The sequence below is a fragment of the Nerophis lumbriciformis genome, linkage group LG24, assembly GCF_033978685.3.
Source record: "Nerophis lumbriciformis linkage group LG24, RoL_Nlum_v2.1, whole genome shotgun sequence".
Classification (NCBI taxonomy): Eukaryota; Metazoa; Chordata; class Actinopteri; order Syngnathiformes; family Syngnathidae; genus Nerophis; species Nerophis lumbriciformis.
Genome location: NC_084571.2, coordinates 7,215,453 through 7,234,311, shown reverse-complemented (window position 1 = coordinate 7,234,311; position 18,859 = coordinate 7,215,453). Strand labels below are relative to the sequence as shown.

The 18,859-nt window shown below is 42.1% G+C and overlaps 1 protein-coding gene across 7 annotated transcripts in view; it reads left to right on the top strand.

Moving 5' to 3' along the window:
- LOC133620178 (RNA binding protein fox-1 homolog 3-like) overlaps positions 1-18,859 on the top strand; it is a 1,135,173-nt gene that overhangs the window by 1,070,014 nt on the left and 46,300 nt on the right. For all 7 annotated transcript variants that reach the window (XM_061981452.1, XM_061981455.2, XM_061981451.2 and 4 more), the window contains one exon: positions 3,383-3,461. In XM_061981452.1, coding sequence (XP_061837436.1) covers positions 3,383-3,461 — 79 coding nt within the window. The remainder of the gene's footprint in view (positions 1-3,382; positions 3,462-18,859) is intronic.

Genomic DNA, 18,859 nt, shown 5'->3' with positions numbered 1-18,859 from the left:
ATTTTACATTTAGAAAAGAACAATAATACAACTCCTTTAATGCACCCTATAATCCGATGCGCCTTATCTATGAAAAAAGATCAAAAATAGACCATTTATCAGCAGTGCACCTTGAAATCAGGTGCGCCCTATGGTCTGGAAAATACGGTACTATACTGCCTTTGAAAAATATCGGTACTTTTTTTTTTACATGGACATGACAAGCGCTAGAAAATGGATGGATGGATGACTGCACGCCTCATTGCCGGTAATATTAGTCAACACACACACAGAGCACTTACAAGTGGAAACAGTGTGGAGAAAAAAAGAAGAAAAATGGCTTAAAAACTAACCATAAAGGTGTAGCTGGAAACACTGAAGCGCCGCTCTGCAAGCAGTGCTTTAAAACACAGCTGGCGAGCAGCTAACGTCCCTCAACAGTGTTTTAGCTCATTCCAAATCAGTAATCCTCTACGTTTCTTACAAGTATCATCCCTGCAGGACAAGGGATAGCTAAACATGCTTCACTACACACCGTAGGAGGGTACAATAGCTAACCGCTAACAGCAAGCTAGGTGTCCCTGATCGTAAACAAAAGGGTGGATCTATACAAATATTCACTGGAACGATACCGAGTACAAGAGACGTGTATAGTGGATACAATGATTACATTAATATTTTTTATTATCATAAAGTCTTTTGTGATTTTTTTAAATTGTTTATAAACTAAGGAATACATCCCTGGACATGAGGACTTTTTGACCAATGTATGATTCTGTAACTACTTGGTATTGATTGATTGATACCCACATTTGTAGTATCAGCCAAAACTTATGTAAAGCATCCAAACAACAGAAGAATAAGTGATTATTACATTTGAACATATAGATAGAACATGTTAAAATATTAACAGTAAATGAACAAGTAGATTAATGATCCATTTTCTACCGCTTGTCCCTCATAATTTTGACCAAGCAAATGGGTTACCAAGACATGTGCAGTTGTTACTGCATATGTCTTGGTAACCCATTTGCTTACTTGCTACTAAAAGAGAAGTTGTCTGGTATGATTACGATCTTATATCATGCATCAATTCTTCTTTGATTGCAATAAGAAACCTATATATTAGGAGTGTAATGGTATGTAAGTTTTTTTCTGGCACTTTGGCGTCTGAAAAAAACGACATTTCCTTGAATCCTCTGCGCAGCAAACGCGGTAAGCAGGAAGTGAAGTGTTTGTCGTAGATAAGAGGAATTGTTTTTTTTTTTTTTTTTAGATTTCCCGAAAATGTCATCAAAATCTGTCCATAACTTTTGGAGTTATGTTGCTAACAAACAAACACACCCTGGCGAATAAAGTCTACGTTATGCAAAGCAAAGCACTTTTGTCTCGAGCGTTTCCAAGGCGACACAGAGCCAGCCGGTCACGTCGCAAGGCACGGAGGGAAATCACAAAAAAAAAAAACCTTCATCACGGGAAACTGAAAAGCTATTTGATAAACCAACAATTCATCCATTCGTTTCCTACCACTCGTCTCTCTCAATGTCGCGGGGGGCTGGAGCCTATCCCAGCTGCACCTTGGACAAGTCACCGCCTCATAAACCATCACCCAGAAAATATAAGTAAAAAGTGAAATTGTTAGTTAACTTTCTGAGAAACAGCATTTTCCAAACTGATATAAAAAATGTCCACTGTGGAGGACGCTGCCTGTCAGAAAGTCAAAGTTGAAAGTGCACATTATTGTTTTACACGGGATGTTTACGTTACGTAATATTTTCATATTTGCTTGAAACAGTGGATGTTCCTGCACGATTAGAACAATTTAGAATTATGTTTGTGTTCGATTACAGTTAGTGTGTTTAACTTTATTTTGCACACTATCAAATCAAATCAAATCAAATCAACTTTATTTATAGAGCACATTTAAAATTTACCACAGGGGTAGCCAAAGTGCTGTACGATGAACAGGTTAAAAGATAAAACGAGTACCGAGCAAACACAACACAACACAAACAGAACATGATAAAAAATAAATAATTAAAATAGAATTAATAAAAACATAAAAACATAAAAACAGGATCACAGCAGGTGTATTATGGGGCGCCATTGCAGGATGGATATCACTCAGTGTTAAAAGCCATGGAATAAAAGTATGTTTTTAAGAGAGATTTAAAAACAGGAAGAGAGGAGGCTTGTCTAACACTCAGGGGTAGGTCGTTCCAGAGCTTGGGAGCAGCAACGGCGAAAGCTCTGTCACCTCTAAGCTTCAGCCTTGTGTCAGGGACCGTCAACAGCAGCTGATCGGCTGATCTTAAGGATCGGGTGGGGCAGTAAGGCTGAAGGAGGTCGGAGAGATAGGTTGGCGCGAGGTTGTTTAGACATTTAAAAACAAATAAAAGGAGTTTAAAATGTATTCGGTAACGCACAGGGAGCCAGTGAAGGGACGCTAAAATAGGGGTGATGTGCTCACGTCTGCGGGTCTGTGTTAGCAGACGAGCAGACGTTTTTAAGTATTTTTGTTTTTGGACATACGCCACAATAATATCATATTGTGACATTTTAATGTCCTTACTATGTTTAATGTATGGTAACATTTTCAAATCAAGCCACTAATGACTCTGTTGGTGGTCCCTTTTATTTTGACAAGTATGGAAATAAATGTTGTTCCCGCCACACCATGTGAGACTGGGTCTCCTCACGGGGGTCTGCTGACCTGCTGGGCGTCCCTCTGCTGAGATTTATTAGCAGCAGAGGGCCTGTGGGCTCACTAAAGATAAGAGGACCAGAGACCCCATGAGGTCCTGATGGCCGCCATGATTTCACGTCCTGCCGGCTGACCTTGGCTTGTGAAGGTCTTCGCCGGGCCGAGCCTCTTTCACATCCAATTGAAACAAAAACGCTCGTGTTGTTTCCTCCACTTTTTTATTCCTGCTTGATTCGGGGGCCCTCGCTCCTTGGCCGCCTTATCTGCGCCGCACAGGCCTTCATTTGCAAGCGAAGCCGGGGGGTGGGGGGGAGGAATATGTGAAGTGCGGTAAATAAATAAAGCAGGCAGACATCTTGTCCTGTCTCCGAGGGAAATTGGAAGGATTAGTTCCAAACCAGCGACAATGAAAGGAGCGGCGAAACAAGAAGACGGGCGAGGGAGCGGGCCCTCGGGCGCCGACCGCGTCCTCCGTCTTTGTCTCGTCCTCATTGCCTATTCTGTCCACCTAATGAAGACGCCGACGTGACGGCAACCTTTAAGCCGTTTTTTTTGTGCGGCGGCTGGCGTCGTGGCCGCCGGAGGAAACAGCTGAAGGCGTTGCGGACATGAAAGCGTTGACTTGAGGGCTGCAGTGTCTAACAAGCTGCCGTGAACGTCCGTCAAGCCTCCATCAATGACTGTCTTCTCTCTGTGCAGCTACGGCAGAGTCTATGCAACAGCCGACCCCTACCACCACACCATCGGCCCCGCCGCCGCGTACAGCGTGGGAACCATGGTAAGTCTGAGCCGCCCCTCCTCCACACACACACACACACACACACCATATTCATCAGACCGTGTCAAAGAAGTGCACGCCACCTCCTCACTGACACTCTCACATCCTTCTACACTTCACGTCCACTCGTTAGCCCTCAGCTGACAAGAGCAGTGGCGTCCCCCCCTACTGCTGGCCATGAGGGACTTTACACACCTGGACGTAACGAACGCTCCTTTGACACCGTCTGTGGACGACGACGCAAGATGCGAGCACACGCGAGAATAAAGACCGGAGACAAATGAAGTCGCCGGGCTTTGTTCAAAACAGGGGTGTCCAAAGTGCGGCCTGGGGGTCGTTTTCTGGCCCACAGCTCGTTTTTGTGGCATAATTCAACACAATAATTCATTAATAATGAGATTTGTTATTAGCATAAATTCCCTACTATAAGCCTCTTTTTTTTTTTTCGAAACAGTGCAACTACAGTATTGTCCGCACTATAAGGCGCACCGGATTATTAGCCGCACCTTCAATGAATGGCATATTTCATAACTTTGTCCACCAATAAGCCGCCCCGGACTATAAGCCGCGCCTACGCTGCGCTAAAGGGAATGTCAAAAAAACAGTCAGATAGGTCAGTCAAACTTTAATAATATATTAAAAACCAGCGTTCTAACAACTCTGTCCCAAAATGTACGCAAATGTGCAATCACAAACATAGTAAAATTCAAAATAGTGCAGAGCAATAGCAACATAATGTTGCTCGAACGTTAATGTCACAACACACAAAATAAACATAACGCTCACTTTCTGAAGTTATTCTTCATTCATAAATCCCTCGAATTTTTCTCCTTCGGTGTCCGAATTGAAAAGTTGGGCGAATGTCGTCCGGCGCTGCCTCCCTGTCTTAGTGAAGGTGTGTTCGCCTTCGGTCATCCATTGTTCCCACGCAGTTAGCAGTCTAGCTTCGAATGCCCTGTTGACACCAATATGTAGCGGCTGGAGGTCTTTTGTCAATCCACCCGGAATGACGGCGAGTATTGAATTAAGCGCGTAAGCGTGTCTCTCAATGTGATGTTATGAGCTAGCAAATATAACAACTACACTACCCAGCATGCAACGATAGTTACGAGCATGCGGGGTAGCCCTGAGAAGCGTTGTTGTATGCTGGCAGTTAGAATGTGGTTATGAGCACGCTGTGAGTAAACGTTGAGAACTCAGTTAACACGCCTCGTCTGCATTATTTATAATTAGACAGACAACACACTTAATAGGAGCCATTTTGGGGTCTTTACATAAACACACAAATGGAAATGAAACGTCACATATCCCAGCATGCACCGCGTGCTTCTTCTTCTTCCGGGGCGGGTGGTTGCTTACAGTAGAAGAAGAAGCGCTTCCTGTTCTATGGGGGCGGGTGCTTACCTTGGCGGTTGCTTGCGTAGAAGAAGAAGCGCTTCCTGTTCTACCGGGAAAAAAGATGGCGGCTGTTTACCGAAGTTGCGAGATCGAAACTTTATGAAAATGAATCGTAATATTAATCCATATATAAAGCGCACCGGGTTAAAAGCCGCACTGTCAGCTTTTGAGTAAATTTGTGGTTTTTAGGTGCGGCTAATGGTGCGGAAAATACGGTAATTTATGATTTATTTCTTCGCTGAGGGCCATAAAGCAAATAGTTTGCATTAAACACATGCAAATACACTGAAAAGGAGTGTTATTGTTTGTGCTATGGCGCCATCTTTTGGACGAGTTTGCTCACTGCAGGTGCAGCTGGGTGATTGTCAATTCCTGCTTTAAACCGGAAGTAGAAGTGTTGTTCCGTCTCCTGGCCGTCCATAGCGGCTGTACTCGTATGGATTCTTCATTCATCACTTCAAGCAGCGTTTGTAAAGTTAACAATATAACTAAAACATTCTTACTTACTAAACCATCCCATGTGTGATGTCTGTAGGAGTGTTTTCATGCATATTTGTACGTGCTATCGTAATGTAATCAAGCTGGCGTCCTTAGTATTAGCTAAGATGCTAACACGTTTACAAGTGTCTGTGTTGGCATTAGTAACTTACAATGGCATTCTTTTTGTACTGTTTCAGTTTCGTAAATTCCTTAGTAATAAATTTATCAAAACGTCACCGTGGAGTTATTGAGTCTATTTAGCTGATGGGAGAGCTAGCTTGCGCAGCTAGTCGGTCTTCTGTTTTGTTTGATCAGCCATTTTACTGCCGTGTTACAGGCACTGTTTGGAAACAGTTAAGGTATGTAAATAAACATATACAGAGTATTTCTGTGTAAATAACATTTCACAACATATATACCTGTGGCTTACAGTCCAATGCGGCTAAAATATGGAAACATTTTTTTTTTTTTCTAAAAAATTTAGTGGGTGTGGCTTATATCCATCCATCCATTTTCTTCTGCTTGTCCCTTTAGGGGTCCGGTGCGCTCTATAATTCGTAAAATACGGTATATTTAACACTAACTAGTAGTGATGGCTCAAACGATACTTAAGTATGGAACACAAGGAGTTATACTGTGACACTCCATACCTCAATGTGTGTGTCACTTTAAGAAAAAAACATAATTGATGCAGTTTCTGTGTTGTTTGACTGCAAAGCACCAAACTTTTTATCAGGAAGCTTTTTTCAGTTCACGAGTGACCGCTCGTTAAAAAAAAAGTTTTTATTTTACTTGTCTACTAGGGATGTGAATCTTTGGGCACCTAACGATTCAATGCGATTTCGATTCTTGGGGTGGCGATTCTCGATTCAACACGATTCTCGCAATCTATTATTTGGTATAATAATTATAATGAAAGTTTTTCAAAACAGGTTACAGGTTAGAAAAGCTCCTTCTGGTTCCATGGAGATTGCCTAAAAACGTATTTTTTTTAAATGCATTCTTATTAAAAATATATATATAATTTATTTAAAAAATTGGTTATTACAAAAAAAATACAATAGTAATTTAATCGATTTTTAAAAATTATTATTCAGTTAAGAATCTGGGTGAATTTTTTTGTGCACGCCTAGTGTTCGTTTACTATTAGGCTCATTCACCAGAGTTAAGTGTTTCATATTACTTTCTGCGTAGCAATTTTTTTAAAGAAAAAAAAATACTGTACTTACCTGACTATAGAGCACCCCGGTATTTAGGTTGCACCCACCAAATTTTGGAATAAATAAATATTTTTACATATATTAGCCGCAGATATATACCGGTACAAAACATTTTGTAACTGTTTATTTACATACCTTACCTGATCAAACAATTAATCGTCATGGACCCACTAGCTGCACAATCTAGTTGTCTAATCAGCTAAACAGACTCAATAACGCCACGGTGATGTTTTGATGAATTTACTGAGGAATTTGTGAAACTGAAACAATACAAAAAGAATGCCGTTGTGAGTTAATAATACTAACTCATATGTTAGCATATAAGCTCATGCTAACGACGCGAGCTTCATTACATTACACTACAATAGCACGCACAAATATGCATGAAAACACTCCTACAGACATCACACATGGGACAGTTTAGTAAGTGTGATTTGTTTTAGTTATATTGTAAAACTTACAAACCTTGCTAGGGGTGATGAATGAAGAATCCTTTGGAGCAGAAACGCTGTAGACAGTTTTACTTTCAGTTCAAGCCATCTAAACAAAAAGTACATTTTCAACCTGCAACACCTGCATTGAGTGAATTTGTCCAAAAAATGGCGCCATGGCACAAACAATAACACACCTTTTCAGTGTTTGTTGGAAACTATTTGTTCAACACAAAACGTTATGGCTGTTAGCAAAGAAAAATCTATAAATTAGCCGCACTGTTTTATAAGCTGCAGGTTGCAAAGCGGAGGGAAAGAGTAGCAGCTTATAGTCCCAAAAATACGGTATAATTTGCTAACTATTCATTTTTGCAGGTGACTTTTTTAACCCCCCAAATGATTATAATGAAACACCAGGACAGTAGTGGCACTGATACTAATTAGCTTTGTCAGCGTCAACACAAAGCGAGTTCAGCATACAGTGGGGCAAAAAAGTATTTAGTCAGCCACCAATTGTGCAAGTTCTCCCACTTAAAATGATGACAAAGGTCTGTAATTTTCATCATAGGTACACTTCAACTGTGAGAGACAGAATGTGAAAAAAAAATCCAGGAATTCACATTGTAGGATTTTTAAAGAATTTATTTGTAAATTATGGTGGAAAATAAGTATTTGGTCAATAACAAAAATTCAACTCAATACTTTGTAATATAACCGTCAAACGATTACTATAGGTCTTTACCAGGTTTGCACACACAGTAGCTGGTATTTTGGCCCATTCCTCCATGCAGATCTTCTCGAGAGCAGTGATGTTTTGGGGCTGTCGCCGAGCAACACGGACTTTCAACTCCCTCCACAGATTTTCTATGGGGTTGAGGTCTGGAGACTGGCTAGGCCACTCCAGGACTTTCAAATGCTTCTTACGGAGCCACTCCTTCGTTGCCCGCGCGGTGTGTTTGGGATCATTGTCATGCTGGAAGACACAGCCACGTTTCATCTTCAAAGCTCTCACTGATGGAAGGAGGTTTTGGCTGAAAATCTCACGATACATGGCCCCATTCATTCTTTCCTTAACACGGATCAGTCGGCCTGTCCCCTTAGCAGAAAAACAACCCCAAAGCAGGATGTTTCCACCCGCAAGCTTCACAGTAGGTATGGTGTTCTTGGGATGCAACTCAGTATTCTTCTTCCTCCAAACACGACGAGTTGAGTTTATACCAAAAAGTTCTATTTTGGTTTCATCTGACCACATGACATTCCCCCAATCCTTTGCTGTATCATCCATGTGCTCTCTGGCAAACTTCAGTCTGGTGCAGGTCTACAATTCTTTTCCTGGTGTCCTTCGACAGCTCTTTGGTCTTGGCCATAGTGGAGTTTGGAGTCTGACTGTTTGAGGCTGTGGACAGGTGTCTTTTATACAGATAACGAGTTCAAACAGGTGCCATTAATACAGGTAACGAGTGGAGGACAGAAGAGCTTCTTAAAGAAGAAGTTACAGGTCTGTGAGAGCCAGAGATCTTCCTTGTTTGAAGTGACCAAATACTTATTTTCCACCATAATTTACAAATAAATTCTTTAAAATTCCTACAAAGTGAATTCCTGGATTTTTTTTCACATTCTGTCTCTCACAGTTGAAGTGTACCTATGATGGAAATTACAGACCTCTGTCATCATTTTAAGTGGGAGAACTTGCACAATCGGTTGCTGACTAAATACTTTTTTGCCCCACTGTATATTGACCTCCATGCACTGGATCCGGGTCGGTTTTTTCACCTCATCCCTCACTTAATGCGTGAGTGAAGAATGCACTCTGAAAGAGATGACGCAGTATTATCTGCTCGCAGATGCTACCTGGTGGTTGTTTGAGCCCACTGCAGCTAGTCCTGGATTGCCCCACTCCTTAATGCTTCAGTCACATGCAGGATTCTCACAAGCATGAAACAAAAAATACAAGCTGATGTATCAACGTGGCCACCATGTTTCTGGCTGCAAGGAGCTTGGACACCCCTGATTGAAAACTTTCCTCACACATGTGCTGCACGTAACATCACGCATCTGGGCGACGCTAGGAGCGCCATATCATGCTATATCTCCCGACCATCCTTACGTTTTTTTGTTTTTTTTCCTTTTTCTTCCTCAACCATTCAGAAGGTGCAGGGATGACGCCCAAGTGTTAATGTCTGTTTTTAGCTAGCGTTTGCAGCGACTGTAACATCAAAGATGAAAAGTCCAAAGCAGCAGATATTCCCTTTAAAACCTGAGACTTGTCCGCAGCGAAGCGAGACCGTAGCGCATCAAACGCATGCTGCGGCGTGCCGTGGGACATAAAAGAGAGAGGGGGGTTGGTTGGGGGGTGGGGGGGACTGCCTCGCCCTTCTGCCCACCAGCTTGATCGGAGGCGTGCTCTCTGCTTGACAATCCACTCGAACATGCGTGCAAGTTTACCAATGCGACATAAAAAGCCGTACAGTTCCACGGTGCAGCTGCTAGCTAAAAGCTTTCATTAATTAAGACATTTTTTTTCCTCTTCATTGACTTAATTAAAAATGTGCTTGAATGTTTTTTTTTTTGTTTGTTTTTTAATCTGTCTTCTTTCTCCTACAAATTTCCTTCCACGTCTCTTGGCTTTAATCGTCCTCTTGATGAAAGTCGATTTGGCCCACTAAAAAAAATATCGCACCTGTGTGTCGGGAACGCGGGGAGATAGCGCATGTGAGCGTGCACGTGCGTAACGACGGTCCCGCTGTCCGTCAATGTGACGAGTCGGGCTGTTAATCCTTTAATCATACGTGATGATTGCTTTTTTTTTTTAGCATATAAAAGCTGTGCAGTATTAATAATAATAATTAAAGCTGCAAGCAGCGTTGGACGGGCCCGCGTATTTGGCAGGTGCTAGTCCTAAGTGTCCCAATACTTTTGTCTACTTGTAGTCTGAAGTGTCCCAAGACTTTTGTCTAGTGTACCTACCTTGTCTGCATTGTGTGGGCACGTTGGTGCTTCCTGCTTTTAAGCAGCCATCTTAAAAAAACAGCAGTGCAGCAGCATCAGCGCAGCGGGTCTTTGAAGGCTCATAAAATCAAAACCGGAGCAGTTAATTAAAAAGCGCTTCTGTTGTTGTAATCACAAGGGTTCAATCTCTCTCCTGTGTTAGTTTGAAGGCGAAACGGCAAAACGACAAACGCGCTCAGAGGAGTTCGTATTTGAAGGAAGGTGACCGGTTTTTAAAAAAAATTTGTTTTGAAGGGGGAATAGCAAACTTGCTGTTGATTTTTGCTGGGGGTTGTCAATTTATGAAATGTAGGTCTAAGTGAGACCTACGGAGAGGTTTTTGTTTCATGTCTCTCCGACCTTCCCAGTGGGAGTTACAGGCAGTTTTGTAATTTTTTTCTTCCGAGGAGCAGTTTTTTGTGCGTTTAATAAACAAATTGCTGTAGAGCACAATTTTGAAATTTGGGGTTAGGTTTTTTCATTAGAGCACAGTTTTAGCCAGTCCTGATGTGTGTGTTCAGTTTGGTGAGTTTTGAAGCATGTTAAGGGGGTCAAATTACAGCTCAAAGAGGCAAAAGTGACTGTTTTTAGTACTTTTTTGTCTTGAAGGGGGAATTGCCAACTTCCTGTTGATTCTAGCCCGAAAATGTACCATTATGAAAGTTAGGTCTGAGTCAGACCTACATAGAGGATTTTGTTTCATGTCTTTCCGACCTTCCTAGTGGGAGTTACAGGCAGTCTAGTTGTTTTTTTTCCTAGGGGGCGCTAGAGCGCAATTTTGATTTTTGCAGTTTGGTTTTTTTATTAAAAGACAATTTTCGCAGGTCCTGATGTGTGGGTCAAATTTGGTGAGTTTTGAAGCATGTTAAGTGGGTCAAATTAGTGCTCGAAGAGGCGGCCGGTATAATAATAATAATAATAATAATTAAAGCTGCAAGCAGCATTGTTCGGGCCCGCGTATTTGGCAGGTGCTAGTCCTAAGTGTCCCAATACTTTTGTCTACTTGTAGTCTGAAGTGTCCCAAGACGTTTGTCTAGTGTACCTACCTTGTCTGCATTGTGTGGGCACGTTGGTGCTTCCTGCTTTTAAGCAGCCATCTTAAAAAAACAGCAGTGCAGCAGCATCAGCGCAGCGGGTCTTTGAAGGCTCATAAAATCAAAACCGGAGCAGTTAATTAAAAAGCGCTTCTGTTGTTGTAATCACAAGGGTTCAATCTCTCTCCTGTGTTAGTTTGAAGGCGAAACGGCGAAACGACAAACGCGCTCAGAGGAGTTCGTATTTGAAGGAAGGTGACCGGTTTTTAAAAAAAATGTGTTTTGAAGGGGGAATAGCAAACTTGCTGTTGATTTTTGCTGGGGGTTGTCAGTTTATGAAAGGTAGGTCTAAGTGAGACCTACATAGAGGTTTTTGTTTCATGTCATTCCGACCTTCCCAGTGGGAGTTACAGGCAGTTGTGTAATTTTCTTCTTCCGAGGGGCAGTTTTTTATCAGTTTTATTCAAAAATTGCTGTAGAGGGCAATTTTTTAATTTGGGGTTAGGTTTCTTTATTAGAGCGCAATTTTTGCCAGTCCCGATGTGTGCGTTGAGTTCGGTGAGTTTTGAAGCGTGTTAAGGGGGTCAAATTACAGCTCAAAGAGGCAAAAGTGACTATTTTTAGTACTTTTTTGTCTTGAAGGGGGAATTGCCAACTTCCTGTTGATTTTAGCCCGAGGATATACAATTATGAGAACTAGGTCTAAGTCAGACCTACATACAGGTTTTTGTTTCATGTCTCTCCGATCTTCCTAGTGGGAGATATAGGCAGTCTAGTTTTATTTTTTCCTAGGGGGCGCTAGAGCGCAATTTTGAGTTTTGGGGTTCGGTTTTTTTTTAAAAAAAAGGTAATTTTCGCAGGTCCTGATGTGTGGGTCAAATATGGTGAGTTTTGAAGCATGTTAAGTGGGTCAAATTACAGTTTGTTGTGGCGGCGGAAGAATAAAGAATAATAATAATTAAAGCTGCAAGCAGCGTTGTTCGGGCCCGCGTATTTGGCAGGTGCTAGTCCTAAGTGTCCCAATACTTTTGTGTACTTTTAGTCTGAAGTGTCCCAAGACTTTTGTCTAGTGTACCTACCTTGTCTGCATTGTGTGGGCACGTTGGTGCTTCCTGCTTTTAAGCAGCCATCTTACAAAAACAGCAGTGCAGCAGCATCAGCGCAGCGGTTCTTTGAAGGCTCATAAAATCAAAACCGGAGCAGTTATAAAAAAACTGTTCTGTCAATTTATGCACAAGGGTTTAATCTCTCTCCTGTGTTAGTTTGAAGCCGAAACGACAAACGCGCTCAGAGGAGATAGTTTTTGAAGGAAGGTGACCGGTTTTTACAAAATAATTGTTTTGAAGGGGGAATAGCAAACTTGCTGTTGATTTTTGCTGGGGGTTGTCAATTTATGAAATGTAGGTCTAAGTGAGACCTACGGAGAGGTTTTTGTTTCATGTCTCTCCGACCTTCCCAGTGGGAGTTACAGGCAGTTTTGTAATTTTTTTCTTCCGAGGAGCAGTTTTTTGTGCGTTTAATAAAAAAATTGCTGTAGAGCACAATTTTGAAATTTGGGGTTAGGTTTTTTCATTAGAGCACAGTTTTAGCCAGTCCTGATGTGTGTGTTCAGTTTGAAGCATGTTAAGGGGGTCAAATTACAGCTCAAAGAGGCAAAAGTGACTGTTTTTAGTACTTTTTTGTCTTGAAGGGGGAATTGCCAACTTCCTGTTGATTCTAGCCCGAAAATGTACCATTATGAAAGTTGGGTCTGAGTCAGACCTACATAGAGGATTTTGTTTCATGTCTTTCCGACCTTCCTAGTGGGAGTTACAGGCAGTCTAGTTTTTTTTTTCCTAGGGGGCGCTAGAGCGCAATTTTGATTTTTGCAGTTTGGTTTTTTTATTAAAAGACAATTTTCGCAGGTCCTGATGTGTGGGTCAAATTTGGTGAGTTTTGAAGCATGTTAAGTGGGTCAAATTAGTGCTCGAAGAGGCGGCCGGTATAATAATAATAATAATAATAATTAAAGCTGCAAGCAGCATTGTTCGGGCCCGCGTATTTGGCAGGTGCTAGTCCTAAGTGTCCCAATACTTTTGTCTACTTGTAGTCTGAAGTGTCCCAAGACTTTTGTCTAGTGTACCTACCTTGTCTGCATTGTGTGGGCACGTTGGTGCTTCCTGCTTTTAAGCAGCCATCTTACAAAAACAGCAGTGCAGCAGCATCAGCGCAGCGGGTCTTTGAAGGCTCATAAAATCAAAACCGGAGCAGTTAATTAAAAAGCGCTTCTGTTGTTGTAATCACAAGGGTTCAATCTCTCTCCTGTGTTAGTTTGAAGGCGAAACGGCGAAACGACAAACGCGCTCAGAGGAGTTCGTATTTGAAGGAAGGTGACCGGTTTTTAAAAAAAATTTGTTTTGAAGGGGGAATAGCAAACTTCCTGTTGATTTTTGCTGGGGGTTGTCAGTTTATGAAAGGTAGGTCTAAGTGAGACCTACATAGAGGTTTTTGTTTCATGTCATTCCGACCTTCCCAGTGGGAGTTACAGGCAGTTTTGTAATTTTCTTCTTCCGAGGGGCAGTTTTTTATCAGTTTTATTCAAAAATTGCTGTAGAGGGCAATTTTTTAATTTGGGGTTAGGTTTCTTTATTAGAGCGCAATTTTTGCCAGTCCCGATGTGTGCGTTGAGTTCGGTGAGTTTTGAAGCGTGTTAAGGGGGTCAAATTACAGCTCAAAGAGGCAAAAGTGACTATTTTTAGTACTTTTTTGTCTTGAAGGGGGAATTGCCAACTTCCTGTTGATTTTAGCCCGAGGATATACAATTATGAGAACTAGGTCTAAGTCAGACCTACATACAGGTTTTTGTTTCATGTCTCTCCGATCTTCCTAGTGGGAGATATAGGCAGTCTAGTTTTATTTTTTCCTAGGGGGCGCTAGAGCGCAATTTTGAGTTTTGGGGTTCGGTTTTTTTTTAAAAAAAGGTAATTTTCGCAGGTCCTGATGTGTGGGTCAAATATGGTGAGTTTTGAAGCATGTTAAGTGGGTCAAATTACAGTTTGTTGTGGCGGCGGAAGAATAAAGAATAATAATAATTAAAGCTGCAAGCAGCGTTGTTCGGGCCCGCGTATTTGGCAGGTGCTAGTCCTAAGTGTCCCAATACTTTTGTGTACTTTTAGTCTGAAGTGTCCCAAGACTTTTGTCTAGTGTACCTACCTTGTCTGCATTGTGTGGGCACGTTGGTGCTTCCTGCTTTTAAGCAGCCATCTTACAAAAACAGCAGTGCAGCAGCATCAGCGCAGCGGTTCTTTGAAGGCTCATAAAATCAAAACCGGAGCAGTTATAAAAAAACTGTTCTGTTAATTTATGCACAAGGGTTTAATCTCTCTCCTGTGTTAGTTTGAAGCCGAAACGACAAACGCGCTCAGAGGAGATAGTTTTTGAAGGAAGGTGACCGGTTTTTACAAAATAATTGTTTTGAAGGGGGAATAGCAAACTTGCTGTTGATTTTTGTTGGGGGTTGTCAATTTATGAAATGTAGGTCTAAGTGAGACCTACGGAGAGGTTTTTGTTTCATGTCTCTCCGACCTTCCCAGTGGGAGTTACAGGCAGTTTTGTAATTTTTTTCTTCCGAGCAGCAGTTTTTTGTCCGTTTTATTCAAAAATTGCTGTAGAGCACAATTTTGAAATTTGGGGTTAGGTTTTTTCATTAGAGCACAGTTTTAGCCAGTCCTGATGTGTGTGTTCAGTTTGGTGAGTTTTGAAGCATGTTAAGGGGGTCAAATTACAGCTCAAAGAGGCAAAAGTGACTGTTTTTAGTACTTTTTTTGTCTTGAAGGGGGAATTGCCAACTTCCTGTTGATTCTAGCCCGAAAATGTACCATTATGAAAGTTAGGTCTGAGTCAGACCTACATAGAGGATTTTGTTTCATGTCTTTCCGACCTTCCTAGTGGGAGTTACAGGCAGTCTAGTTTTTTTTTTCCTAGGGGGCGCTAGAGCGCAATTTTGATTTTTGCAGTTTGGTTTTTTTATTAAAAGACAATTTTCGCAGGTCCTGATGTGTGGGTCAAATTTGGTGAGTTTTGAAGCATGTTAAGTGGGTCAAATTAGTGCTCGAAGAGGCGGTCGGTGTAATAATAATAATTAAAGCTGCAAGCAGCGTTGGACGGGCCCGCGTATTTGGCAGGTGCTAGTCCTAAGTGTCCCAATACTTTTGTCTACTTGTAGTCTGAAGTGTCCCAAGACTTTTGTCTAGTGTACCTACCTTGTCTGCATTGTGTGGGCACGTTGGTGCTTCCTGCTTTTAAGCAGCCATCTTACAAAAACAGCAGTGCAGCAGCATCAGCGCAGCGGGTCTTTGAAGGCTCATAAAATCAAAACCGGAGCAGTTAATTAAAAAGCGCTTCTGTTGTTGTAATCACAAGGGTTCAATCTCTCTCCTGTGTTAGTTTGAAGGCGAAACGGCGAAACGACAAACGCGCTCAGAGGAGTTCGTATTTGAAGGAAGGTGACCGGTTTTTAAAAAAAAATTGTTTTGAAGGGGGAATAGCAAACTTCCTGTTGATTTCTGCTGGGGGTTGTCAATTTATGAAAGGTAGGTCTAAGTGAGACCTACATAGAGGTTTTTGTTTCATGTCATTCCGACCTTCCCAGTGGGAGTTACAGGCAGTTTTGTAATTTTCTTCTTCCGAGGGGCAGTTTTTTATCAGTTTTATTCAAAAATTGCTGTAGAGGGCAATTTTTTAATTTGGGGTTAGGTTTCTTTATTAGAGCGCAATTTTTGCCAGTCCTGATGTGTGCGTTGAGTTCGGTGAGTTTTGAAGCGTGTTAAGGGGGTCAAATTACAGCTCAAAGAGGCAAAAGTGACTATTTTTAGTACTTTTTTGTCTTGAAGGGGGAATTGCCAACTTCCTGTTGATTTTAGCCCGAGGATATACAATTATGAGAACTAGGTCTAAGTCAGACCTACATACAGGTTTTTGTTTCATGTCTCTCCGATCTTCCTAGTGGGAGATATAGGCAGTCTAGTTTTATTTTTTCCTAGGGGGCGCTAGAGCGCAATTTTGAGTTTTGGGGTTCGGTTTTTTTAAAAAGTAATTTTCGCAGGTCCTGATGTGTGGGTCAAATATGGTGAGTTTTGAAGCATGTTAAGTGGGTCAAATTACAGTTTGTTGTGGCGGCGGAAGAATAAAGAATAATAATAATAATAATAATAATAAAACCTTAGAATAACAATAGGTCCTTATGTCCCATTGCATAAGGACTCCCTTCGGGAGTCCTTTTGCAATGGGCCATTGCGGGCCCTAATAATAATAATGAGTTCCTCCGAGGTTGCACATTCTCATGTTCTCTGTGCACGCTGATAAAAGTTTCATACGAGCGAGGGGCCCTGCCCAAATTAGGCAAAATGAGCCTTTGAAGACATTTGCGAGCTTTCCCAGTTTGGATTCCTAATTGTGGAAAAACCTGTGTGTGTGCGTGTCCTAGATATTGCAGGGAAGCGTGGTGCGGAGCCTAACTAAGGGCTAAGAACCCGCGGCGCTCCTGCAAGGTGCCGGCACTTCCCACATGAAAGGCGGCCGCTATTAGAACCTCCGCTCCAATCTCTCCTTCCTTCCCAATTTCACCTCCAGCCACAAACTGCAAAAATTCTTATTCATATTTGATTCCGCACGGTAATTCATTCGCCAGAGTTCAGCATGTTTTGATCTAGCGTCTTTTACAGACCATAGGGCGCAGCGGATTATAAGGCGCATTAAAGCGGTTAAATTATGATTTCTTTCTCCATGTAAAACCATTCCTTGTGGTCTACATAACACGTGACGGTGGTTCTTTGGTCAAAATGTCAAAGAATCGTCCGGCCTTACTTTAGAAGTTCTGGACGAGCACGGCACACGTCCCCTTCTTCGGTTCCAACAGGTGTAGGGCACGGTCCAAATCCAAGCAGGAACCAATGCAGTCAAAACCCACAGCACACGTGCTAACCCGCCATTACATTTAGATAAAAACATGTCATTAATGTATTTATTTACCGTATTTTTCAGACTATAAGTCGCATTTTTTTTCATAGTGCGACGTATACTCCGGAGCGACTTATGTCATCAATCAATCAATCAATCAATCTTTATTTATATAGCCCTAAATCACAAGTGTCTCAAAGGGCTGCACAAGCCACAACGACATCCTCGGTACAAAGCCCACATACGGGCAAGGAAAAACTCACCCCAGTGGGACGTCGATGTGAATGACTATGAGAAACCTTGGAGAGGACCGCATATGTGGGTAACCCCCCCCCCTTTAGGGGAGACCGAAAGCAATGGATGTCGAGTGGGTCTGACATAATATTGTGAGAGTCCAGTCCATAGTGGATCCAACATAATAGTAAGAGTCCAGTCCATAGTGGGGCCAGCAGGACACCATCCCGAGCGGAGACGGGTCAGCAGCGCAAAGATGTTCCCAGCCGATGCACAGGCGAGCGGTCCACCCCGGGTCCCGACTCTGGACAGCCAGCACTTCATCCATGGCCACCGGACCTGTGCCCCCCCCCCCTCAAGGAAAAGGGGAGCAGAGGAGAAAAGAAAAGAAACGGCAGATCAACTGGTCTAACAGGGGGGCTATTTAAAGGCTAGAGTATACAAATGAGTTTTAAGATGGGACTTAAATGCTTCTACTGAGGTAGCATCTCTAATTGTTACCGGGAGGGCATTCCATAGTACTGGAGCCCGAATAGAAAACGCTCTATAGCCCGCAGACTTTTTTTGGGCTCTGGGAATCACTAATAAGCCGGAGTTCTTTGAACGCAGATTTCTTGCCGGGACATATGGTACAATGCAATCGACAAGATAGGACGGAGCTAGACCGTGTAGTATTTTATACGTAAGTAGTAAAACCTTAAAGTCACATCTTAAGTGCACAGGAAGCCAGTGCAGGTGAGCCAGTATAGGCGTAATATGATCAAACTTTCTTGTTCTTGTCAAAAGTCTAGCAGCCGCATTTTGTACCAACTGTAATTTTTTAATGCTAGACATAGGGAGACCCGAAAATAATACGTTACAATAGTCGAGACGAGACGTAACGAACGCATGAATAATGATCTCAGCGTCGCTAGTGGATAAAATAGAACGAATTTTAGCGATATTACGGAGATGAAAGAAGGCCGTTTTAGTAACACTCTTAATGTGTGATTCAAAGGAGAGAGTTGGGTCGATGATAATACCCAGATTCTTTACTGATTCGCCTTGTGTAATTGTTTGGTTGTCAAATGTTAAGGTGGTATTATTAAATAAATGTCGGTGTTTAGCAGGACCGATAATCAGCATTTCCGTTTTCTTGGCGTTGAGTTGCAAGAAGTTAGCGGACATCCATTGTTTAATTTCATTAAATTATTAACACATTACCGTAAAATATCAAATAATATTATTTATCTCATTCCCGTGAGCGACGAAGCAAATGGCAGCCATCGTCACACACGTCAGCAATCGTCACTCACACGTCAGCCAATAAGAATTCGGCGGGGGAGGGTCATGGCAGAAGTGCATTGTGGGTCATAGGATGCTAACTGCTATATGCTATCCGCTACTGCCGTAGCTATTAAAATGGATCACATCAACATTGGCGGTAACTTATAAAAACTGAGAAGGGCTGAACAAAAATGGCACCGAAAAGGAAATCATATACTGCAGATTACAAGCTGGACGTAGTGAAATATGCAGCAGAGAACGGCAATCGAGCAGCAGAAAGAAAGGACGCATACCAGAGGCGACACCGGAGAGGAAGATTTCATGGGATTTAGCGATTAGGAGTGACAGATTGTTTGGTAAACGTATAGCTTGTTCTATGTGTTATAGTTATATGAATGACTCTTACCATA